At 38.4% G+C, this 19013-nt stretch overlaps 1 protein-coding gene across 2 annotated transcripts; it reads right to left on the bottom strand.

The window, feature by feature from the left end:
• Nucleotides 1-436: 436 nt before the first annotated feature.
• On the bottom strand, nucleotides 437-17058 carry samd14 (sterile alpha motif domain containing 14). Of its 2 annotated transcripts, none has more exons than XM_041778167.1 (11): nucleotides 16800-17058; nucleotides 11622-11671; nucleotides 6484-6641; nucleotides 6237-6353; nucleotides 5962-6148; nucleotides 5640-5739; nucleotides 3878-3946; nucleotides 3607-3763; nucleotides 1819-1938; nucleotides 963-1118; nucleotides 437-845 (listed from the first exon to the last, which is right to left on the bottom strand). In XM_041778167.1, the coding sequence occupies exons 2-11, from the start codon at nucleotides 11656-11658 to the stop codon at nucleotides 690-692; spliced, it is 1257 nt and encodes a 418-aa protein (XP_041634101.1). In that variant the 5' UTR covers nucleotides 11659-11671; nucleotides 16800-17058; the 3' UTR covers nucleotides 437-689. The 2 variants fall into 2 exon arrangements, with proteins under 2 accessions (XP_041634101.1, XP_041634102.1); XM_041778168.1 differs by having other exon boundaries at nucleotides 6237-6317.
• Between the last annotated feature and the right edge of the window lie 1955 nt (nucleotides 17059-19013).

Below are 19013 nucleotides of genomic sequence, written 5' to 3'. Positions count from 1 at the left end.
TATCTGGTGTGTCAGGTTATTGTCATAAGGCACTCAGAAAGTTAATTTTACATTTTCAAAGACAGATTGGCAATTTTGCCTCCAGGGGTCCCTCTGCCAAAACAACAAAAGATAGAGTCGATCATGCTCATGCTGTGAACTTTTGAACTTAACAAGCTGGCTGATCCCTCTCCTCTTAAGTCCACTGGACACAGCATCTGTGGTATCCAAAAAGAATTTAACATTTTTGATTCATCTGATCACAGAACAGTTTTCCAATTTGCCTCAGTGCATTTTAAACAAGATTCAGCACAAAGAAAATGTCTTCTAACAATAAAAAACTAAAGTAAATGTGCTTCTTGATTTGTTTTTTGTAAGGTGTCTTCAAAACAGTTGTAATAACAATCTGCTGAAAATTAAAAAAAAAGAAACCCTTGAACCATGTGTTTGCTCCACTTTGATTTATTTGAAAAATACATAAAGTTTGTCACAGCTCGTTGCGGGCGTGGCCACAGAGGTACAGCCTTCACAGTAGGCAGGGCTTCAGGCAAAACCTGCTCACCACATTACAGATCAAACTGACAATGTGTTCAGGCGCTTTAATGGAAGCAAAGAAAGGCCATAAAACAGGTTCTAAATAGCATCTAAAAACCCTAACTTTGAAATACACCAACAGAAAATCTGAAGCAACTAAACATGGAATCATCCGGTCAGTTCCTGCGCTGCTCTTGGTCTTTCCTCCTCTGTTTTTCTTTCTGTTTTTCCATCTTGTCCAGAGCTTTTCTCTCTTTCTCGGCCGCGGTCTGAATTTCTTTGATGCGCCGCTTTATAACGCTGCGATCAGACGAACTGAGCACGCCCAGACCCTGCAGAAGACAAAGACAAAGGTCTCACTGTGATATTTTTACTAAGCACAAAATATGACCAGTAATGATGGCAGTCTGTATTGTATTAAAGTTTAAGGGGATGAGTGATGTCCTCACCTTCAGTTTGGTTCCATCCATCTGCAGCAGCTCTCGACCGTCGATATCTTTCGCACTGAATTCTGGGACGTACTGCTCCATGTTGAGTCCTTGCAGCCACTGGCAGACCTGCTGAGTCGTCCACAAAGACACTGGACAGGACGGCTCATCCAAAGGCTAGGAGGAGGAGGAGATACAGGAAGAAGAGGAAAAGGGGGTAAGGTCTCTTTTATAGACAGGTGCATCTAAAAAATTTAGAATATCATGAAAAATGTTTTGTTTTTTTTCCTGTGATTTAATTAAAAAAGTTTAACTTCCATCATGTATTCCAACTTCATCATTACAAAGTGAAATATTTCATGACTTCTTTTGTTTAAATCTTGATGATTACAGCTAACAGATCATGAAAATCAACTCCAAACTCCATTATCTCACAATATTAGAATATCACAAAACACCAGTCCAAAAAGGATTTATAATATAGAAATGTTGACCTTTTGGAAAATTATGCTCATTTATGCACTCAGTAATTGGTTGGAGCTCCTTTTGCACAAATGATTGCATCTATGTGGCATGGCATAGAGCCTATCAGTCCATGGCACTGCCTGGGTGTTAAGAAGCCTTTGCAAAATGGACTTTTCCACAATATTCTGAATTTTTGAGTTGAGTGACTTTAGATTTGTGTGGGCTGTAAGCTGTAATCATTAAGATGAAAACAAAAAAGCCTTGAAATTTTACATTTTGTATAGATGAATGTGGAATATAGAGAAATTTAACTTTTACATGACATTCTGATTGTTTGAGATGCACCTGTGCCTCATATCATTCTTGCCCATCTTGTTGAAAATCACATAAACGCTGAATAGTTAAGTGTTACCTCATCAGATGACTGGGACAGGGTGTGGTATGGATGGGAGGATCTGGAAGAGGAGTCGACAGGAGGAGAGGTGGAGGAGGATGTGTGAGGAGGAGAAAATTCCTCGCTGAGAGCTGACTCCTAGAGGACAAAGAGAGGGAGAGAAAATATGGTTCAGAACAGCACAGACTACAGTCACTTATTTCCCTCTACTTCACCTCTTTTTTAAGATTTTTTTTTTTTTTTTGGCCTTTTTGCCTTTATTTGATAGGACAGTGGATAGAGTCGGAAACAGGGGAGAGACATGCAGGAAATAGTGCCACGGGCTGGATTCGAACCCGGGTTGCCTGCGTATATGGCATGCGCCTTAACCACTCGACTACCGGCGCGCCGTACTTCACCTCTTTTTTAAATGTTTTTCCTTCTTCCTCTTCAAACTCCAGTGGAAAAATGTATTTATCTTTTGGACTCTTTGAGACCATCCATATTGAGTCATTTACAGACTATTAATTACAAAGTTTTCCCACTAGGGGGTGCTGATTAACCATTAAAGCATAATTTAAAGCATGGCAAATAAAGGACTTCTCAAAATGTCACCTTTAACCTCATAGTCCTAATTTAACAAGTGGAAAATGGGGCTGAAGTCCTCAAATTGACCAGTACACAAGTCAGACACACACACACACACTCACATACATGTTTATAGTACCAATGAAGAACAGCTTATCCAAATCAGCCATGTGTGGTATTTAGACTTTTATTGCAGTAATATGAAAATTTTTATGACTATACGTGAAGAGACATGTATGCATAAAATAGTTGGACCCCACTACACCCACTACTTGAAATTTAATCTAGTCAAAGAATAGCAATTTTTTTCCTTTGTATTCCCTCTTTTAAATAAAGTTTTGAGTATGAGACAGGAAACAAGATTTTTCTTATAAAAATCTATGAAGTTGCTTGAACTTGTTAAAGTAATTAGAATTCACCAGGCAGTTTTTGAGATATGATTTTCTCCTGATTTAGAGTATTACCAATAAGGGACTTCCCAAATGTCCCCTGTTGGTTTGGTGGTCCCCGTCTCATAAGTGCGTAGCAGCACTAAAGCCCACAGATCAATGAATACACAACTAGACCCACACGTACACAAAAGCCTATTAGAGCCATTAGCTCTCTTCCTGATGGATGTCTAATGGGGCATCTTCCTCTGAGCTTTAATGGTGAAACAGAGAGAGAAAGAGGGAGAGTCATTAACTGAAGAGATAAAACCGACAGAAAAGAAAAACGAGGCGGACTGAAAGTGTGTTTATGGTTGCAATACACACACATTGTTCTTACAGACGACAGTTATTCTTCTGGACTACAGCAGCAGAAAATTTATCACCAACCACAAAACAAACCACAGCCTTGGGATAATGTGACTTTCTCGTTGTGTGTGCTGTGGTGGGTGAACTAAAAGCATGTGTGTGGGCGAAGTTTAGTAAATCAGAAAAATCAATGCACAGAAAGACACTCACTGATACACACTGTGTGTTCACATTGAAAATGACTCACTATAACTACTGCATCATCACTTCACTAAATCTCCTCTTCTGATTGGGTGGCAGGTATCTGTTTGAACAAATACTTCCAAACAAAAATGACAAAATAAACAAATGGTTGAAAACAGTAATTCAGATGCTAAACATTTACTAAGTTAATCTCATGGCAGATAACAGAAAAAAGATAGGTATCTGTGAAACTGAGCAACTAGATGAGGGTTTTCTTGATGAACCATAAACATGGAGGATAATTTGATAAGTTCTGTACCTGGGAGTGCGACTTGCAGGGTCTGGGGGAGCTCAGCGGGGTGATTTTGGGGGAGCAGGGGGGAGTCCCAGTGGAGGATAGCGACCCTCGTCCCTCGGTGAACCAGGAGAATGGAACGAAGGATCCTGAAGAGCGAGACGGACTCTCAGACGGCTCTCTGGGGACACAAAAGACACCCAAAAATGAAGGAGAATTTGAATTATAATCTTTTCATTGGTTTTGTTTTATACTGTAGACATGTAACTTTTTGAATTTATATAGATGAGCCCACCTGCTGCCCACAGAGAGCCTGTTGGATTTATCTTTCCTCACCCTGATGTATGAACGTCTGAGAGTCACCCTAAGAGATAGAGAGACAAACTTAAATCAAGGAGTTATATTTAATTCTTATATATATAACAAACTGACACTCTTCTTATAAATAATTGAAAAGCTTTACCTTAAATAAGTTTAAGTATTACCACTTATAAACCATTAGAAATCTGAAAAAGTGTCTTCCAGTGATAGTTTTGCCAATCATGGTTGACATTCTTTAAATATTTTTAAGTACTTCATTCCTCTAGAAGCTGGTCATCCTCTCATATTAAGTGTAAAATGATAAATTAAACAAGAAATCGGTAAAAGCTTTGATTTCGTCTTAGTCTGAAAAATGAAAAACCCACAACTCAAGAGTGTCCTGCATTACAACAATTCTTTAAAAGCAGGGACATTCTGTAAACTGCAAGATCTAAAAATATTATTTAAAATATAATGTGATAATGTTCAAACACACTATGTTCAAACAAAGTGAAACACTCTACTTTATAAAAATGGCTAAAAGATCATATTTCAAATGTTGAAACTGATAAATTTCATTGTTTTACATGTTTTTCATGTCATGGTAGCAACTTGTCAGTCACAGTTAGCCCTGCACTAAAGGGCAACATAACTTATGGTATATAAAAACCATATCTATTGGACATGCTCTGGCACATTTGTACCCAAGGATACACGTTAGCTTGTTAGTTTGAGGCTAACACATAACAGAAACTATCATTAATGGGCTAACATAACTAACACTAATAACGTGATACTAGAATCCTCTTAAGAGATCTCTTTATCTTAATGTTTAGTAAAAGTTTCTTAGGTTAGGAGATGTAAGTTTATCTCTGTAATCTATAACTTCACAGTTTCATCATTGTTGGTCAGTGGAAAAGAATGAAACAATTAACCCATTTACAGATCCATCAGATAGACTGTTTCATATTTCCATTGCATGGATATATTCAATATTTATCTGAGAAACTTCGCAAACAAAGTGTTTGGGAAGGGCAGGACTTTTCAAAAAATTCTAGCAAGGTGATTGGACGAACGCTCCATCAGTCACATTCATTATGGACCAATCAGAGTGATAAAATGAGGTAGTAGGCATGCACAGCTCTGGTAGTAACCTGAGCTCGACAGGCAGGCGCTGTTGCAGGTTATTAATGATGGAGCTTGTTTGATTAAACTGCTGAGGCCAGTCAACAGAAGTACAAAAACACATTTGCTGTCAAGAGAAGCTTTTCAGTGCATTTCTTTAATCTTTTTTAATAAAAAAAATGTGGCCTAGTTATGATAAAACTTCCACTATACTATAACTAAATCCATGATAATCCCTACACTGGAGGCAGCCATTGCAGTCAGCTTTCAGTACAACTATAGTTACCACCTTTCTCCTCAAGTGGTAATGATTCGTCTGGTCTGTTCTCAGACCTAACACAATTGTTTCAAGAGCTTTGCATGATCGATCTGCTTGACAACAGACATGGAGCCTGGCCAATCCATCAGCTTTGCAAGTTTAGGTCTAACAAAATTTTTGAACAATCTGTTTTCCAAAACCATTCGTTCCTGCTAATTGTCATTAAAACCCAAAACATTCCAAAGACAGTTAAGAAAATAAAAGAATTCTGATTGAGTTTTTTTAAGTTTCTGATGGAAAAGATAGTTGAAAAACACATTTTTATTTGGGAAGAGTTTTTAGTCAAGTTTTAACAATGAGAAGAGTGTGTTACCCCAGGTCAAGAAAGCGTCTCTTTGTTTTCTTGTCAAAGATGACAGTGGGACTGCCTGAATCAGCTGGGCTCGTGTCTCGACTTGAATCAGAAACCAACACTGAAACAAACATAATCAAACACGACCATCAGTAACTCCAACAGTATGACTCACTAGTATCTAAGATGAAGATTTCTGTTCACAGGGTTCAGCACCACACCATAAAGAAACCACCATAGATGTCTGTTTTATTGGCTTCTACCTTTACTATTTATTTATTTATTTTTTATCCCCTCTAGATTTTAGAGGTGTCCGTACAGGTGTTATTTCAGGTGTTTGTACCTTCACTGTCAGGCCTCCTGCTCCTCCTCATGTAGACACGGGAACAGTCAGGAGAGGGGCAGGACCTGGAGGGGGAGCTGTTGGGGGTCACCAGAGCCTCCTGAGATGTGGCATTGGTCAGCTGGTGGTACCGCCCCCGTGGAGGAGCAGCCAATGGTTCTCTTTCATCCTCTGGAGAGCGACGCCCCTAAGGATTAAAAAAGAAGCTAATTTTCTCTTCCTTTATTCATTCATTTACTTATATTCAAATATAAAACTCTCTTCATAAGTCTCACAATTGAAGTGTCAAACGAGAAGGCGGGGCTTCGAACAGACAGGAGCGAATCAGGAGACGGGGAGTTGCCTCGTATGGCGAGCTGGAGAGGTGAGCGGGCAGAATGTAAGGGGCTGTCCTGATAAAATCAGCAAACACAAAATCAGCTGCATGCTTGTAATCATAAACACTTTTATCTTATTTGATAGGCAGGTTATTATTCTATGAAATGTTTGGAAATCCAAATCTACCATATTACTGGACTGTACCTTTCTCTCCAGGCTGTCGTCACCCTCTGTTGAGCTCACACTGTCACGGTACCGGGACCTAGAGGGGCGATGCCTCCGGGTTTTGACAGATAGCTGGGCTCGGCCTTTCTGGATGCTGTTATCAAGCAGCTCTGTCTCTGGGATCGCCTCGTTCAGATCTGAAACATACAGTCACAGACTTTCATCACGTAGTTTTTCCCATGGGACCACAATGTTCATGTGACGGTGGAGCCACACAGAGTCCATCCAGACCACTTAGTGACAGACTGCCTTGGTCCAGCCACCTCCTCTAAAATCATGAGTCTTTAACAGTGCTTTCATTTCAGGGCCTGTACTTACTACTGTAATTGACAGTGTGTCTGTGTCAACTTGCACGCAACACTGTGCTCCAATTACCCTTGATACCTCTCAGAAGACTTCTTAGGTGTACTGGTTCAAAAATTGTGCAATAAAAATATAAATATTTACAGATTTTCAATAAAACCTAAAAATGTCTGCCTGACCATTATCAGCGACTGCAGTGACACCGTATTCAAATCCATGTATATAAATATGGAGTCCCAATTTTCTTGGAAGGCTTTCCACAAGAGTTTGGAGTGTTTCTGTGGGAATTTGTGCCCATTCATTCTGTAGAGCATTTATGAGGTCAGGCACTGATCTTGGACGATAAGACCTGTCTTGCAACCTCAATTCTAGTTCATTCCAAAGGTGCTCAATGGGGTTGATGTCTGGCCTCTTTGTGGGCCAGTCAAGTTCTTCCACACTGAACTCATCAAACCATGTCTTAACAGCCCATGCTTTGATCACTGGGGTACAGTCATGTTGAAATAGGAAGGGCCTTCCCTAAACTGATGCCACAAAGTTGGAAGCATAGCATTTAGGGATGCATGATATTGGATTTCAGCCAATATCCAATACTGATATTTAACTATGTTTTACATAACTAAAAATAAGTCCATTGAACACAATTGAAGGTTTGAGGACAAAACAAGAAACAAACCTTTTTGTGTTAAAACACACTTTAAAGTTAAAGGAATGAGGATGAATAAAGAAAAATATCTCAACTTACATACAGTATGTCCGTTGGTCCAGCCTAAAACTTCACTAATTTATTAGCAAATATGGCCAATCTTGCAGCAGAGATTTTATGCATTTCATATCATGTAATCATTATATAACCATTGTTTCTAGAATAATCCACAAAAAAAATCCTATCTTTCTCCTATTTTCGTACATTTCTACTGATTTAATATGAGGATGACATAAAAATTATCATTTCCATTTAATGCAGTAACTCATATCCAATTGACAAAATGGGTCACAATCATCACAATTAGATATTTTTTCAAAATTGTTCAGCTCTAGTTTCATCTAATATTGTGCTGGTTATAATCTAGATAGATTTAGTCTTGAGTTTGTTGGAAAATAAATAAGACAAGGAGATGAGGAATAATTGCATATCAAATTGCAATGGCAATATTGGGGGAAAAAATGGCAATTAGATCATTTTCCCAAATTGCTCAGCCCCAGCCAAAATATCCGATGTAAATATCAGCAGAAATTTTGATATCTGCCGATTAAGATATCAGGCCAATAATATAGTGCACCCCTAACAGAATTGTCCAAAATGTCTTGGTATGCTGAGGCGTCAAGATTGGACTTCACTGGAGAGAAGGGGTCTACCCTAAACCCTGAAAAACAGCCCCATACCATTTTCCCTTCTCCACCAAACTTCACAGTTGACAACGCAGTCAGGCAGCTAGCATTCTCTTGGTATCTGCCAAACCTAGACTCGTCCATCTGACAGTCAAATGGAGACTCATCACTCCACAGAACATGTTTCCACAGCTCCACAGTCCAGTGTCGGTGTACTTTACACCACTTTTTCTGACCCTTGCCATTGGACTTAGTGATGTGAGTCTTGCATGCAGTCGCTCAGTCATGGAAATCCATTCCATGAAGCTCCTGCAGCACAGGTTTGAGCTTAAATTAATGCCAGTGGAAGTTCTGAACTCTTCAGCTATGGAATTAGCAGAGCATTAGTGACTTTAATGCACCAACCAGCCATTGACCTTGCTACATATTTTACATGGTCTTCTTCTTTGTAGTTGAGTTGCTGTTCTTTCTAAATGCTTCCACTCCATGTTTATTGTTTGCATATAAATTTATATAGATATTGCACCACCAGCAAGCATTTATTTTCATTCTTATTGATTACATCTGGCCTTAAAACACATCACATTTATTAAATGTTGGAAGTTTGAATAATGAGCAGCAAGTGCTGCTGGGTAATTGGTTATTAGAGTTCAGATTTGCAAATGTATTTCATTCTCTGGCTTTGTTGGTGGAAAAAAGGCTTTACAATAATTTTGTTTATACTATGATTACTTTCCTTTAATGTGGAGGGCCTCTCACTGATCTCAGCCCAGGGCCTCTAAATTACTCTAACCTGGCCTGCATCCCTGTGAGGTTAGACAGTTTAGTGAGCTCTTCTTGTATAGATGCTAAAAAAGATTTGGAATTTCTTCAACCTAAAGAAAGGATGGTTTGAAGTCAACGTTTGAGAGATTTATACCAAAAATTAAAATCCTTGTTTTACATCTTTGATAATACATACTTTTCTGTGTGGACATGAGGGTAATGTATAGAATGTAAAGACTTCCTCTGTGCCTCCTCCCCCACAATGTGCTGACACCACTTTATTTCCCAGAGGAGGAAGAGGGGAGAGAGAAAGGGGGAGGGAGGAAGATGGACAAGAAGGGAGAAGGAAGTAAAAGGGGGATATGAAGGTTTTGGTGGTGAAACATAATGGGCAGGTGACTAACAGAGGGAGAATAAACAGATTTGATAAAGGAGTGGATGGAGGGATGGTGCACAGAGAGATGAGAAAAGAAGAAATGACTGATGGGAGGTAGAAAGAGGTGGAAGAGATGGGGGAGGACCCAGAGGCGAGAAGTAATTGTATTAGAGGGGGGAGGACAGAGAGGCATTAGACAATATTAGAAACTGGAAAGGAGCAGTGGAAAAGACGGAGAGGGAGATGTGAAAGATTTTTATGTTGAAATCACTTCCTGTGTTCTAGACAGTGCAGTCTAATCTCTGCTATCCTTTTATTTTTATTTAGTCATTCATTTTAGTTTAGTATTATAGCCCCAATAAAACAGGTATTACAAATTCATTCATTCAGGGTAAGCCACAGAAGGTCGCTGCTGAAAGGGCCGTTATCTCATGTATCCAGGTACAGAGTTAGACAGAAAACAAAAAAATGATTCAATATAAAGCTCAGCATATACGTACATAAAGTAAGTTACTTATCAAAGTCACAAAGAAGCCCGGTGCTGCATGAAAATACAGCTAATCCAACACAAATCCACAAGCTAGCCAAAACAGCAGCAGCAAATCATTAGCTCATAGCGTTAGCATTAGCCAGCAGAGCACATATAAAATGTAAACTCCAAAAAACTCCTTTATTTTTATATTTAAAATTAAATTTCTTCTTATATTTTAACAATTTTATAATTATTCAAACATAATACTTACGGACAAATGGTCTCCTAAGTGACAGGAAAACTAGAAACCTCTCTCTATGTCCTTCTGACTGCTTTACTCCAGCATGGCTGACTGAAAGTGAAACCTAAAAGACAATGGCCACTAGATAGCAGCAGAGAAACATAAACTTGTGCAAAATTGGTTTTAAATACTTTTTAAATGCAACTTATTAAGAGAACTTTTACCCCTTTTCTTAGCATAATTTATTATCATTCTTATTATAAACTATCATCATTTTTTGGTCTATGTTTTTGATATTCTATTTGGAGATAGTGGATTTTTGTGAGCTGTAAGCTGTAATCATCAAGATTAAATTAAAAAAAAGTCTTGAAATATTTCACTTTGTAATGTTAGATCTAGATTAATGGAGGTTTCACGTCTTGAAGTAGATAAGGAAAAAATAAACTTCTTCATTATTTTCAAATTTTTTGAGACATACCTACATATAAGGGCAAGACTAATTTAGCAAATGCCACTAAAATCTCACCAGTTCATCCTGAAATCCAAGCCAAGGTTTGTGCCAAAATTGGACAAAATCTCTCTGTGCATTCTTGAAATTCAAGATTTAAGGTCACAGCGATGCTGAGTTTGTACCTCAAACATCTATTCAATTCATCCTTGAGTCAGAGACTGAGGTTTGAAGGTTTGAAGAAAATCACTCAAAGAGTTTGTGACATACAGTGCTTAACTATTTATTAGACCAACCTAACCCTAACCAAAGTAAGGTTTATGCCACAGCTGCCCTAAATTAACAGCATTGGTAACTACCAAAATCATTTTTTATGTTTCTGCAATGGTTAATGCACCAATATGTAGAAGCTCTTTAACCCAAATGATATTTTTAATGCTAAAATATCATTATCATTCTTATCCATGAATTTTCAAATTTACTGATTTACAAAAAATTGAAAAAATAGTAAAGCACATTAATATTTCTTGATTAATATGTTAAATTATAGTTATTTACTTGCATTCCTGAAGAGAAAAATGAGTTTTAGTGGTTGAATGTTATGCTTGATTCATTTCTGACTTCTCAGAGAAGCCCCGTGAGCCGGCTCAAATTTGGGTATAAAAAGGTGAATTCAGTTTGAAATTCCTCATTCCTGTTCAAAATAGTAAAACGTCAAACGCTCACTGAAAATAAAAGAGTCCACATAAAAGTAAAAGTAAAAACATATTTATGTTTTCTCGTTTTTATTACAGGGGGTCTAATAAATTTGTTAAGCACTGTATGTTTTCAAGCAAGGCCCTCTGATCTTGATCTTTGACCTCTAAAATGTAAACAGTCTGTTCTTGAGTGCAAGTGGATGAACCTCAGTCCCTCAAAACACTCTTGAGATATCTCATTCATTAACAAAAAAAAGTCATAAGGCCCACTGACCTTGACCTTTGACCTCCAAAATCTAGTCAGCTCATCCTTGAGTCAGAGTTAACACATGTGCCAGATTTGAAGAAAACCCCTGAGAGCATTCCTGAGATAATGCATTCATAACCATGGCCCATTCAAACATACAGTCAAGCCTTGAAACAAGGTCAACAACCTAGAAACCGTACAGCATAGAGGATCTGTTCTTGTATTTAAAACTCACCAAACACACTGTCTGTATCTTCCAGGCCGGCAGACATGACTCAGCAGTTTCTGTCGAGAGACACAAAACAACGAAAAGAGACAAAGTATGACAGATATTAACAGAGAAACCTGTTAATGTAACAAAAGTCCCACAGTCATGAAATTCCTCTTTCTTAGTATTCTGTGAGGTTCCTCAGGGAAGCGTCCTTGGTCCTTTGCTCTTCTGTTTAACATGAAAGTTTACTGTTTATCGTTTATTTGTTTCAGACTCTGGACAGTTTTGGTTTTCTTAGTAAGGCAAAAAACTCTATCGATCAGATGTGTTCTTTTTGTCTAGTTCCTTGAAACATATTTGAAACCCAGATGAACGTAAATGTGACCCAGATTTCATCATTTTTTTGGATTGACTAATATAATTCAAGAGGGCAGGCCTCCTAAACCTCCTGTAAGCAATAAAATTACTCTACAACCAAGCTGATATTTTTTTGAAATATGGTCTGTGAAAAAAATAGTAAAATATTTCATCATTTCTTGTGATTCATTCAAACATAAGCATTACATTTCTTTCTAAATGTTCATTTACTCCAAATGTGAGTTGAACAGTATTCAAAATAATTGCCAACAAATGCACCATTATTCCATGTTTTATCTAAATGAATTACAGTGAGCAGAAATTAAAGAGCCTTTTACAACTTGCTCAATATTTCTGTCCTCATTTCTCCTTTGTAAAGTGTGTCATCCCAATCATCTGACTCTTTTCATCTTTCCTCTGACTTCCTGTCTCAGTACTCTCTCTATCTACCTTGGTCTGTTTTTTTTCCAGTTGAATTCTTAATGAGGCTTTTTTTTTAGAGGTCAACTGCTCTGAGAGGCCGGGGGGGGGGGGGGGGGGGTGTAGGAAGGAGCAGTGGGATTTAGAAAACCTGCATAGTCTTCATGTTACTACAGGAACCAGCACTACTGAGCTGCCTCATGGCTAAATGACAGACTGATGCTTGTTTAATTTCAGCTTTGGGGAAGAGGCAGAAATAAAATTACTTTCATTTGCATAAAATTATTATTAGCATATCCAGTATATAGTCTCATAATTGCCATTATATTATCAACATATACATATATATGTATAGACACAAACACACACACACATATAACATAACATGGGCCTTTATGTTGTTGTACTCACTTTTGGTGAAAGTCTCAAGTGGACACTAGAAGTACTGCAGTTTTTTGCACTTCTGCACTGGCTTTATTTTACAATGTTGGACATAAGCCTGCAAAAGTCAGCTTAAATGGGTTCCACTAAGGATCAGGAGTATGGCTGATGAATTACCCGTTCTCTGAGCTCTGATCTGAAGGATTTATCTTCCTATTCCTGTAAGTCTCATCAGAAGCTGTATTACATTTTCTTCGGTCAAATGTCCCTGCCCCTTCGATCACAGTGAGGACAGAAAGATGATGGGAGCAGAAATAGGGAGCAACGTGTAGCAGAGGGGGAGAGAAGTGGGCAGGTATCCCAACAGAAAGGCCATCTGCTGCCTCACCCTGCAGCCATGGTGTGAGCCGTAAACAGACTGTCACCGTGGACACTCTGTACCGAGGCAAAGAAAACACTCAACTCCAGAGAAAAAGCCAAAAGTAAAGATCTTTAAGAAAAAGAGGGGAAAATGACACACAAGACAATATATCTGCTCATGCCATGCCTTTCTTCATTTTAAAATCACGACACGTCTGTGATGTAACCGTCTTCATGCCATTTTATGATTTTTATCCAGTCTACCTTAAAGACCCTGTAAAGTGAAAATGAATCCGTATTAAGGCTTGTTGTATGACAGGTCACTATTATGAACCCCTAAATCAAATTTCAGTCAAATAAAAGTAACTCTAAATTTATGAAATTAAGCTTCAAACTCATTAAAAATGAGGCAGTAAAATCTGCTCCAGGATGGTGTGGGCGTGTCTGTTGAATAAGCTGAAGCCGCGCCCACTTAGGACAAATACAATTCTCTCAGATTTGAAAAATGTTTGATTCTGAATGTTGTTTTGGTAAATTTACCTCACAAAGAATAAAAGACATTATTAAACTGACTGTTAACTTTTAATAAAGGCAGTGACATCAGTTAACAACAGACTGGACTGAGATGAACTGCTCTGTGATTTTATATTGTAGTGTTAGAGGGGCGGGGTCATTCCCCTCTGTGGGCTCATGACATTATGAGCCCTCATATTGGCCCCGCCCACATGAAACCCAGCCAGGAGAGAGGTGAAAAACTTTCTAACAGTCCAAATCCAGAATTCAGTCAATGCAGATCTCAGTGTTTTCACATGTTTACATCAACCATATTCCAGCATATCCAGAGTGTTAAGACACAAACTTTGGATTTCACTTTACAGGGTCTTTAAAGACTTCCAATGCTGTTTTCTCATGTCTTGTGGTCTCTTTACATGCTTGCTATGTCATTTTAGTTGGGTATAATCCACACAGATGAAATTTCCTGCCTTTAAAAATAAATAATGGCACCTCTATTAAGTCTCTGCTAAATTGCCTTTAGGATATCAACGCTTGGATGGCCTTGACCTCTATTTTTAAATCACCTTTTTATAATCAGAGGCTTTTATCCAAGATTAAATCAGTTTAAATCTGTTAACAATTGTGAGTAAGCTGTTCATACTCTGAATTTCAACATGTTTGGACTACTTTAGTGCTCTTTATTTTAAGGTCAACCAGCCACCATCAACATTTACAGTAAGGCCTAAATTTCACTGCTCGTCTTTTAACAGATACACCAACATGTCAACCTCTAACCTCCATCCTGGCCCCCCATTACTTAATATGTGTTCCTTTGAAATTTAAGAACAAACAAGAAACAAAGTTTCGCCAGTGAACCATATGAGAGCCATTACCCACAAATGGAGAAAACTTGAAATAGTGGTGAACCTTCAGGTGTGTCTGGCCTACCAAAATGACACCAAGACTACATAAATGACTCATCCAGGAGGTCAGGAAAGAACCCAGAAAATCATCGAAAGACTTTGGGCCTCTCTTGACTCAGTAAAGTGAAGTCTCAAGTGAGAAATAGAACCTGTCTGACAAAGTGGAGTAGGCTACAAGATCTCAAAAAGCAACATATCAGGCTTTGTTCTTAAGAATTTGAGAAAAGATGAGAAAAAAAGTCAGTGACATCAGTGTGAAAAAACAAAGCCATTTCTACTGCTTTGGGACTCTAGCAAACCACAGTGCAAGCCATTACCCACAAATGGAGAAAACTTGGAACAGTGGTGAACTTTCCTAGGAGTGGCCAGCCTACCAAAATGACTCTAAGACTTCATTGACGACTCATCCAGGAGGTCACAAAAGAACCAGAAAACCATGGTGAGAACCATTATCCACAAACGGAGAAAATTTGGAACAGTAATGAACCTTCCCAGGAGTATTTATGAAACGCTGGGTTAGTTTTACTCCAGATGAGACAGGACACAATCCCCCCCAAAAAATCAAAAGAAAAACTTGTCTCATCAGTCCAGAGAATATTTTTCCAAGAATCTTGAGGATCATTAGGATGTTTTTGGTAAATGCAAGATGATCCTTTGTGTTCTTTTTGAAACTCTCCCATAGATGCCACTTTTGCCCAGTCTCCTTATTGTTCTTATTGTTGATTCCATAACTGAGGCCTCGTCCACACGGAGACGAATTCAGGAGTATTTGCAAAAGTTTTTGTCGGATCGGTGTTTCATACATACGGAAACGGCGTTTTGGGTGACTGTAAACGATACAATTTGAAAACAGGTCCCTTAGTGCACAAATCCATAAATGACTACCGTTTCGTCTCGATGTGGAAAGCCAACTGCATCTTTCTTGAAGCGATTACGTCACACATAGCGTAGCTCTCTTATGACGCCTGCATGGGTCTGACCAAAACAACAATGGCGGACTACACGGTTGTGTTCGTGCTGCAGAAGCTACTGAGCTTGTTATGGCTTTTACAGCAAAATCTGTTGCTCCTTTACCACCAGCGTGAAATGCATACCCCATACATTCTTAAATCCAATGCAGAGAACAACCAGAAGAACAACTAGAAGAAAGCTTGTGTCAGTTTTCTGTGATCTTCTTACTTTTGGTCCATTTCCATGGCAGCATTACAGCGCCACGTACAGGCTTGGCATACCCACTATAGCGTTTTCAGTGGTTCCATGCTTACGCGGATATTTCCTGAAACTACCCTGTCTTGGCGGAAAACTTTTTTAAAACGAAATGGCAATATATCATTTTCATCTCCGTGTGGACGGGGCCTGAGTCAAGTGAGGCCTGCAGGTCTTTAGATGTTGTTCTGGGTTCTTTAGTGACCTCCTGGATGAGTTGTCGATGCCCTCTTGGAGTCATTTTGGTAGGCTGGCCACCAAAATGAGAAGGTTCACCACTGTTTTGAGTTTTCTCCATTTATGGGCAATGGCTCTCACCGTGGTTTGCTGGAGTCCTGAAGTGGTAGAAAAGCTCACCATGTTTTGCCATTTCTTATTGTTTTTTCTTTTTTTTGTAGTCTTGTTATTCCCTGTCTGATCTGTTTTTATGCCACTCCTCTTTTCACACGTATGTCTTGTTTTATTACGTCCTGAATTTTCATCAGTCTCTTCTTTTTATCGTTGTCTTTTTTGTCTTTTTGCCGTGTTAAAAATGTGATGTAATGTCTTACTTCTTTGATTTTAACCTCGTTCTGTCTTCTTATCTGTGCGACTCATGTTGCGTGGATCCCAAGCCATTCATTTTGTATTATTTTGTCTTACATCTTGATGTGTTGAATCTTGCTCTATTAGCTTTTAAATGAGAAAATTTTGAATAAACATAAGACTGAGCTGTCAGCTGCTTTTCAGACTGGGTGGAGATGGACACACACTGTCTCCCACACACACGAACACACATCTGATGAGACAAACATATTGACAACAAAGCACACAGCTCATGACTCAAGCTCCAACATGAAAATGCACCGTCAGACCGAGGAACAGGGAGAGGAAGATGGTGTTTGACAGAGGGAAAGACATGAAAAGATGGTGGATGAAAAGGTGATGTTAGAGATGAGAGAAGGAAAGATAGCAGAGGAAATTAAATGATGACCAACAGTCAGAGAGAGGGAGGGCATACCGAGAGGAGATGAAACATCAGAGAGGTCTAGAAAATCAAAACATAGACAGATAAACTCACCTTTCTCTCTCTCTCTGACGGTTGTCATGACATGTCACCCTCTCTTGCTCTATCTCTCTCTCTCTCTCTCTCTCTCTCTCTGCCTCCAACACCAGCTGGGTAGCAAGTACTGCGACTCCCAGGGTTCCACAGGAGTCCGCTCCAGGCCCGCAGACAGTCTTAAGCTTGGTCTGGAGGGTACTGGGCGCTGTAGTTTCCTCTGCCAGGACTCTCAGCACCCTTCTCAGCTGGCTGACGACTGGAGGCAGAGCGAGCGAATGCTGGCTCACCGCTACTCAGCAGAATACTGCAGCCTCCATCTGAAACAGCAGCACCAAGGACAGCTGAGGCAGACTGAGAGAGGAGGAGGAGGGAGGATAATGGACGAGGAGGGAGGGGGGAGTGCTGAACGCTGAACGTGTGAGGAGGAGAGAAAAAGAGGATTGGATAATAAAGGCAGCATGATAAAAGAGAAAAGGTGTAAAAAAAAAAAAGTGTGACATTACATGAAGAAATAACATGAAATAGAGAACTGTGGATTAAAGAACACCACCATTTACTGCAGGATATAGATTCCCATTTTATTTAATTATAATTAAACTTCGTATCACCCAGTATCATTACAAATGAATAAAATCAATAAATACTCATAGAAAAAAGAGATCAGAAAAAGTTGAAAGACAAATTCAAGACTGAATGTTCTGAAAAATCTGAAATGTTCAGAAATTTCTGAATGTAAAATAGTGGAATTTCAAAATGCAATTTAAAGGAAGTGATTAATCGCAAGTAACAAAAATTCTGAGCTTTATTGTAATCAGAAATTGTAATGTTTTAATAGCCCTTAAAAATAAGAAAAGACACCTTATTCTTATTTTTTTTCTTCTTCTTCTTTTTTTTTCTTCTGCTTCAAAGTAAAAATGTTCTGTCCCTGTGTTTCTCTCATTCATTAAGACAGTTATGACCCACTCTTTGACATGGCTGAGTGTTAACACTGAAACTTTGGGACAGTTCAGTCTTAATGTTAATGCACGTTTAGGCTTTTGTTTCCTTGGAAGAAAAATGAATCTCTGTGTCAAACACTTTGAGACAACATAATAAAACCTCACAAGAGTCCTGAACCCCTGAATAGAGGTGGGGTCAGGAGAGATCCACCACAGACATCATGATGTGATACAATGACAAAAAAAATATGGTACAGACTGGGACAGATGTTTTCATATCTGAGTAGAAGAGATGGTATTTCCATCTCTGAAGGCAGTTTCAGTCATGTTTTTGCTCGATTTTCCTTTTATCATATTCTCTCTCTTGATATATATATATATATATATATATATATATATATATATATATATATATATATATAGTGGTTTTATTGGCTGTTTTAATAATTTTGTTTCTTTTTCCCTTTGTCATGTTTTCATGTCCTATGTGAAGTAATCTGAATTGCCTTTCCTTCTTCTTCTTCTTCTTCTTCGTAGTATTATTTTAATAATAATAATAATAATAATAATAATAATAACAATAAAAATGTAGTAGTGTATTTTTATAAGAAGCTATATATGCAGAAGAAGTAGTTGTGTTGTTGCTGTAGTACAAAAAAGAATGCGTATTTTTGTCGTTATATAATTATTCATATCACAACTCATGTAAGTGTAAATACTTTAACCCTCTCAGCCCTAAGCTAATTTCTAACCACTTTTTCTCACCTGGACTTGTTGTCTATAAAAGCTTATAAAACATCAGCTCTGTGGTGCACAGTTAAGATTTAAACATTTTTTCCACAACAACCTGGGCTTTAAGAATATGTGTGCTGCAGAAATGTCACTTGATTTTTTTTTTTAAGTTGTTGGACTTTAAGACAAGAGAAAAAGCTAAACAGAAATTAAAGCTCAGATTGTTATGTATTACATACGGTAAACAATAATGACACAAACTTGTTTTCCCATCTCTCGTGGACCAAAAATTGAAAAAATAATCATTCTGTGAAGAAAAGTCTTCAAAACATTCACATTTTAAAAAAAAGTCCTTGCATTCTTTGTGTTAACTTTATTTGTATTGTTATTCAAAGCAGTTTTTGTCTGCACTGACACAGAGGGCCACATAACAGCCTCTCTGTCCCTCTTTCTCTCCATTAAGAGCTGTTCAGGCTTTCTCCTGCATCATTTAGATGTGCAGTCTGACAAAGCATGACTGGATGATGGAACAGACTGCCATTGGCTGTCACAGCCTGTCACA

The sequence above is a fragment of the Cheilinus undulatus genome, linkage group 21 (assembly GCF_018320785.1).
Source record: "Cheilinus undulatus linkage group 21, ASM1832078v1, whole genome shotgun sequence".
In the NCBI taxonomy this organism is placed as follows: domain Eukaryota; kingdom Metazoa; phylum Chordata; class Actinopteri; order Labriformes; family Labridae; genus Cheilinus; species Cheilinus undulatus.
Note: the sequence above shows the minus strand (reverse complement) of the source record. Positions and strands in the feature narration are given on the sequence as shown.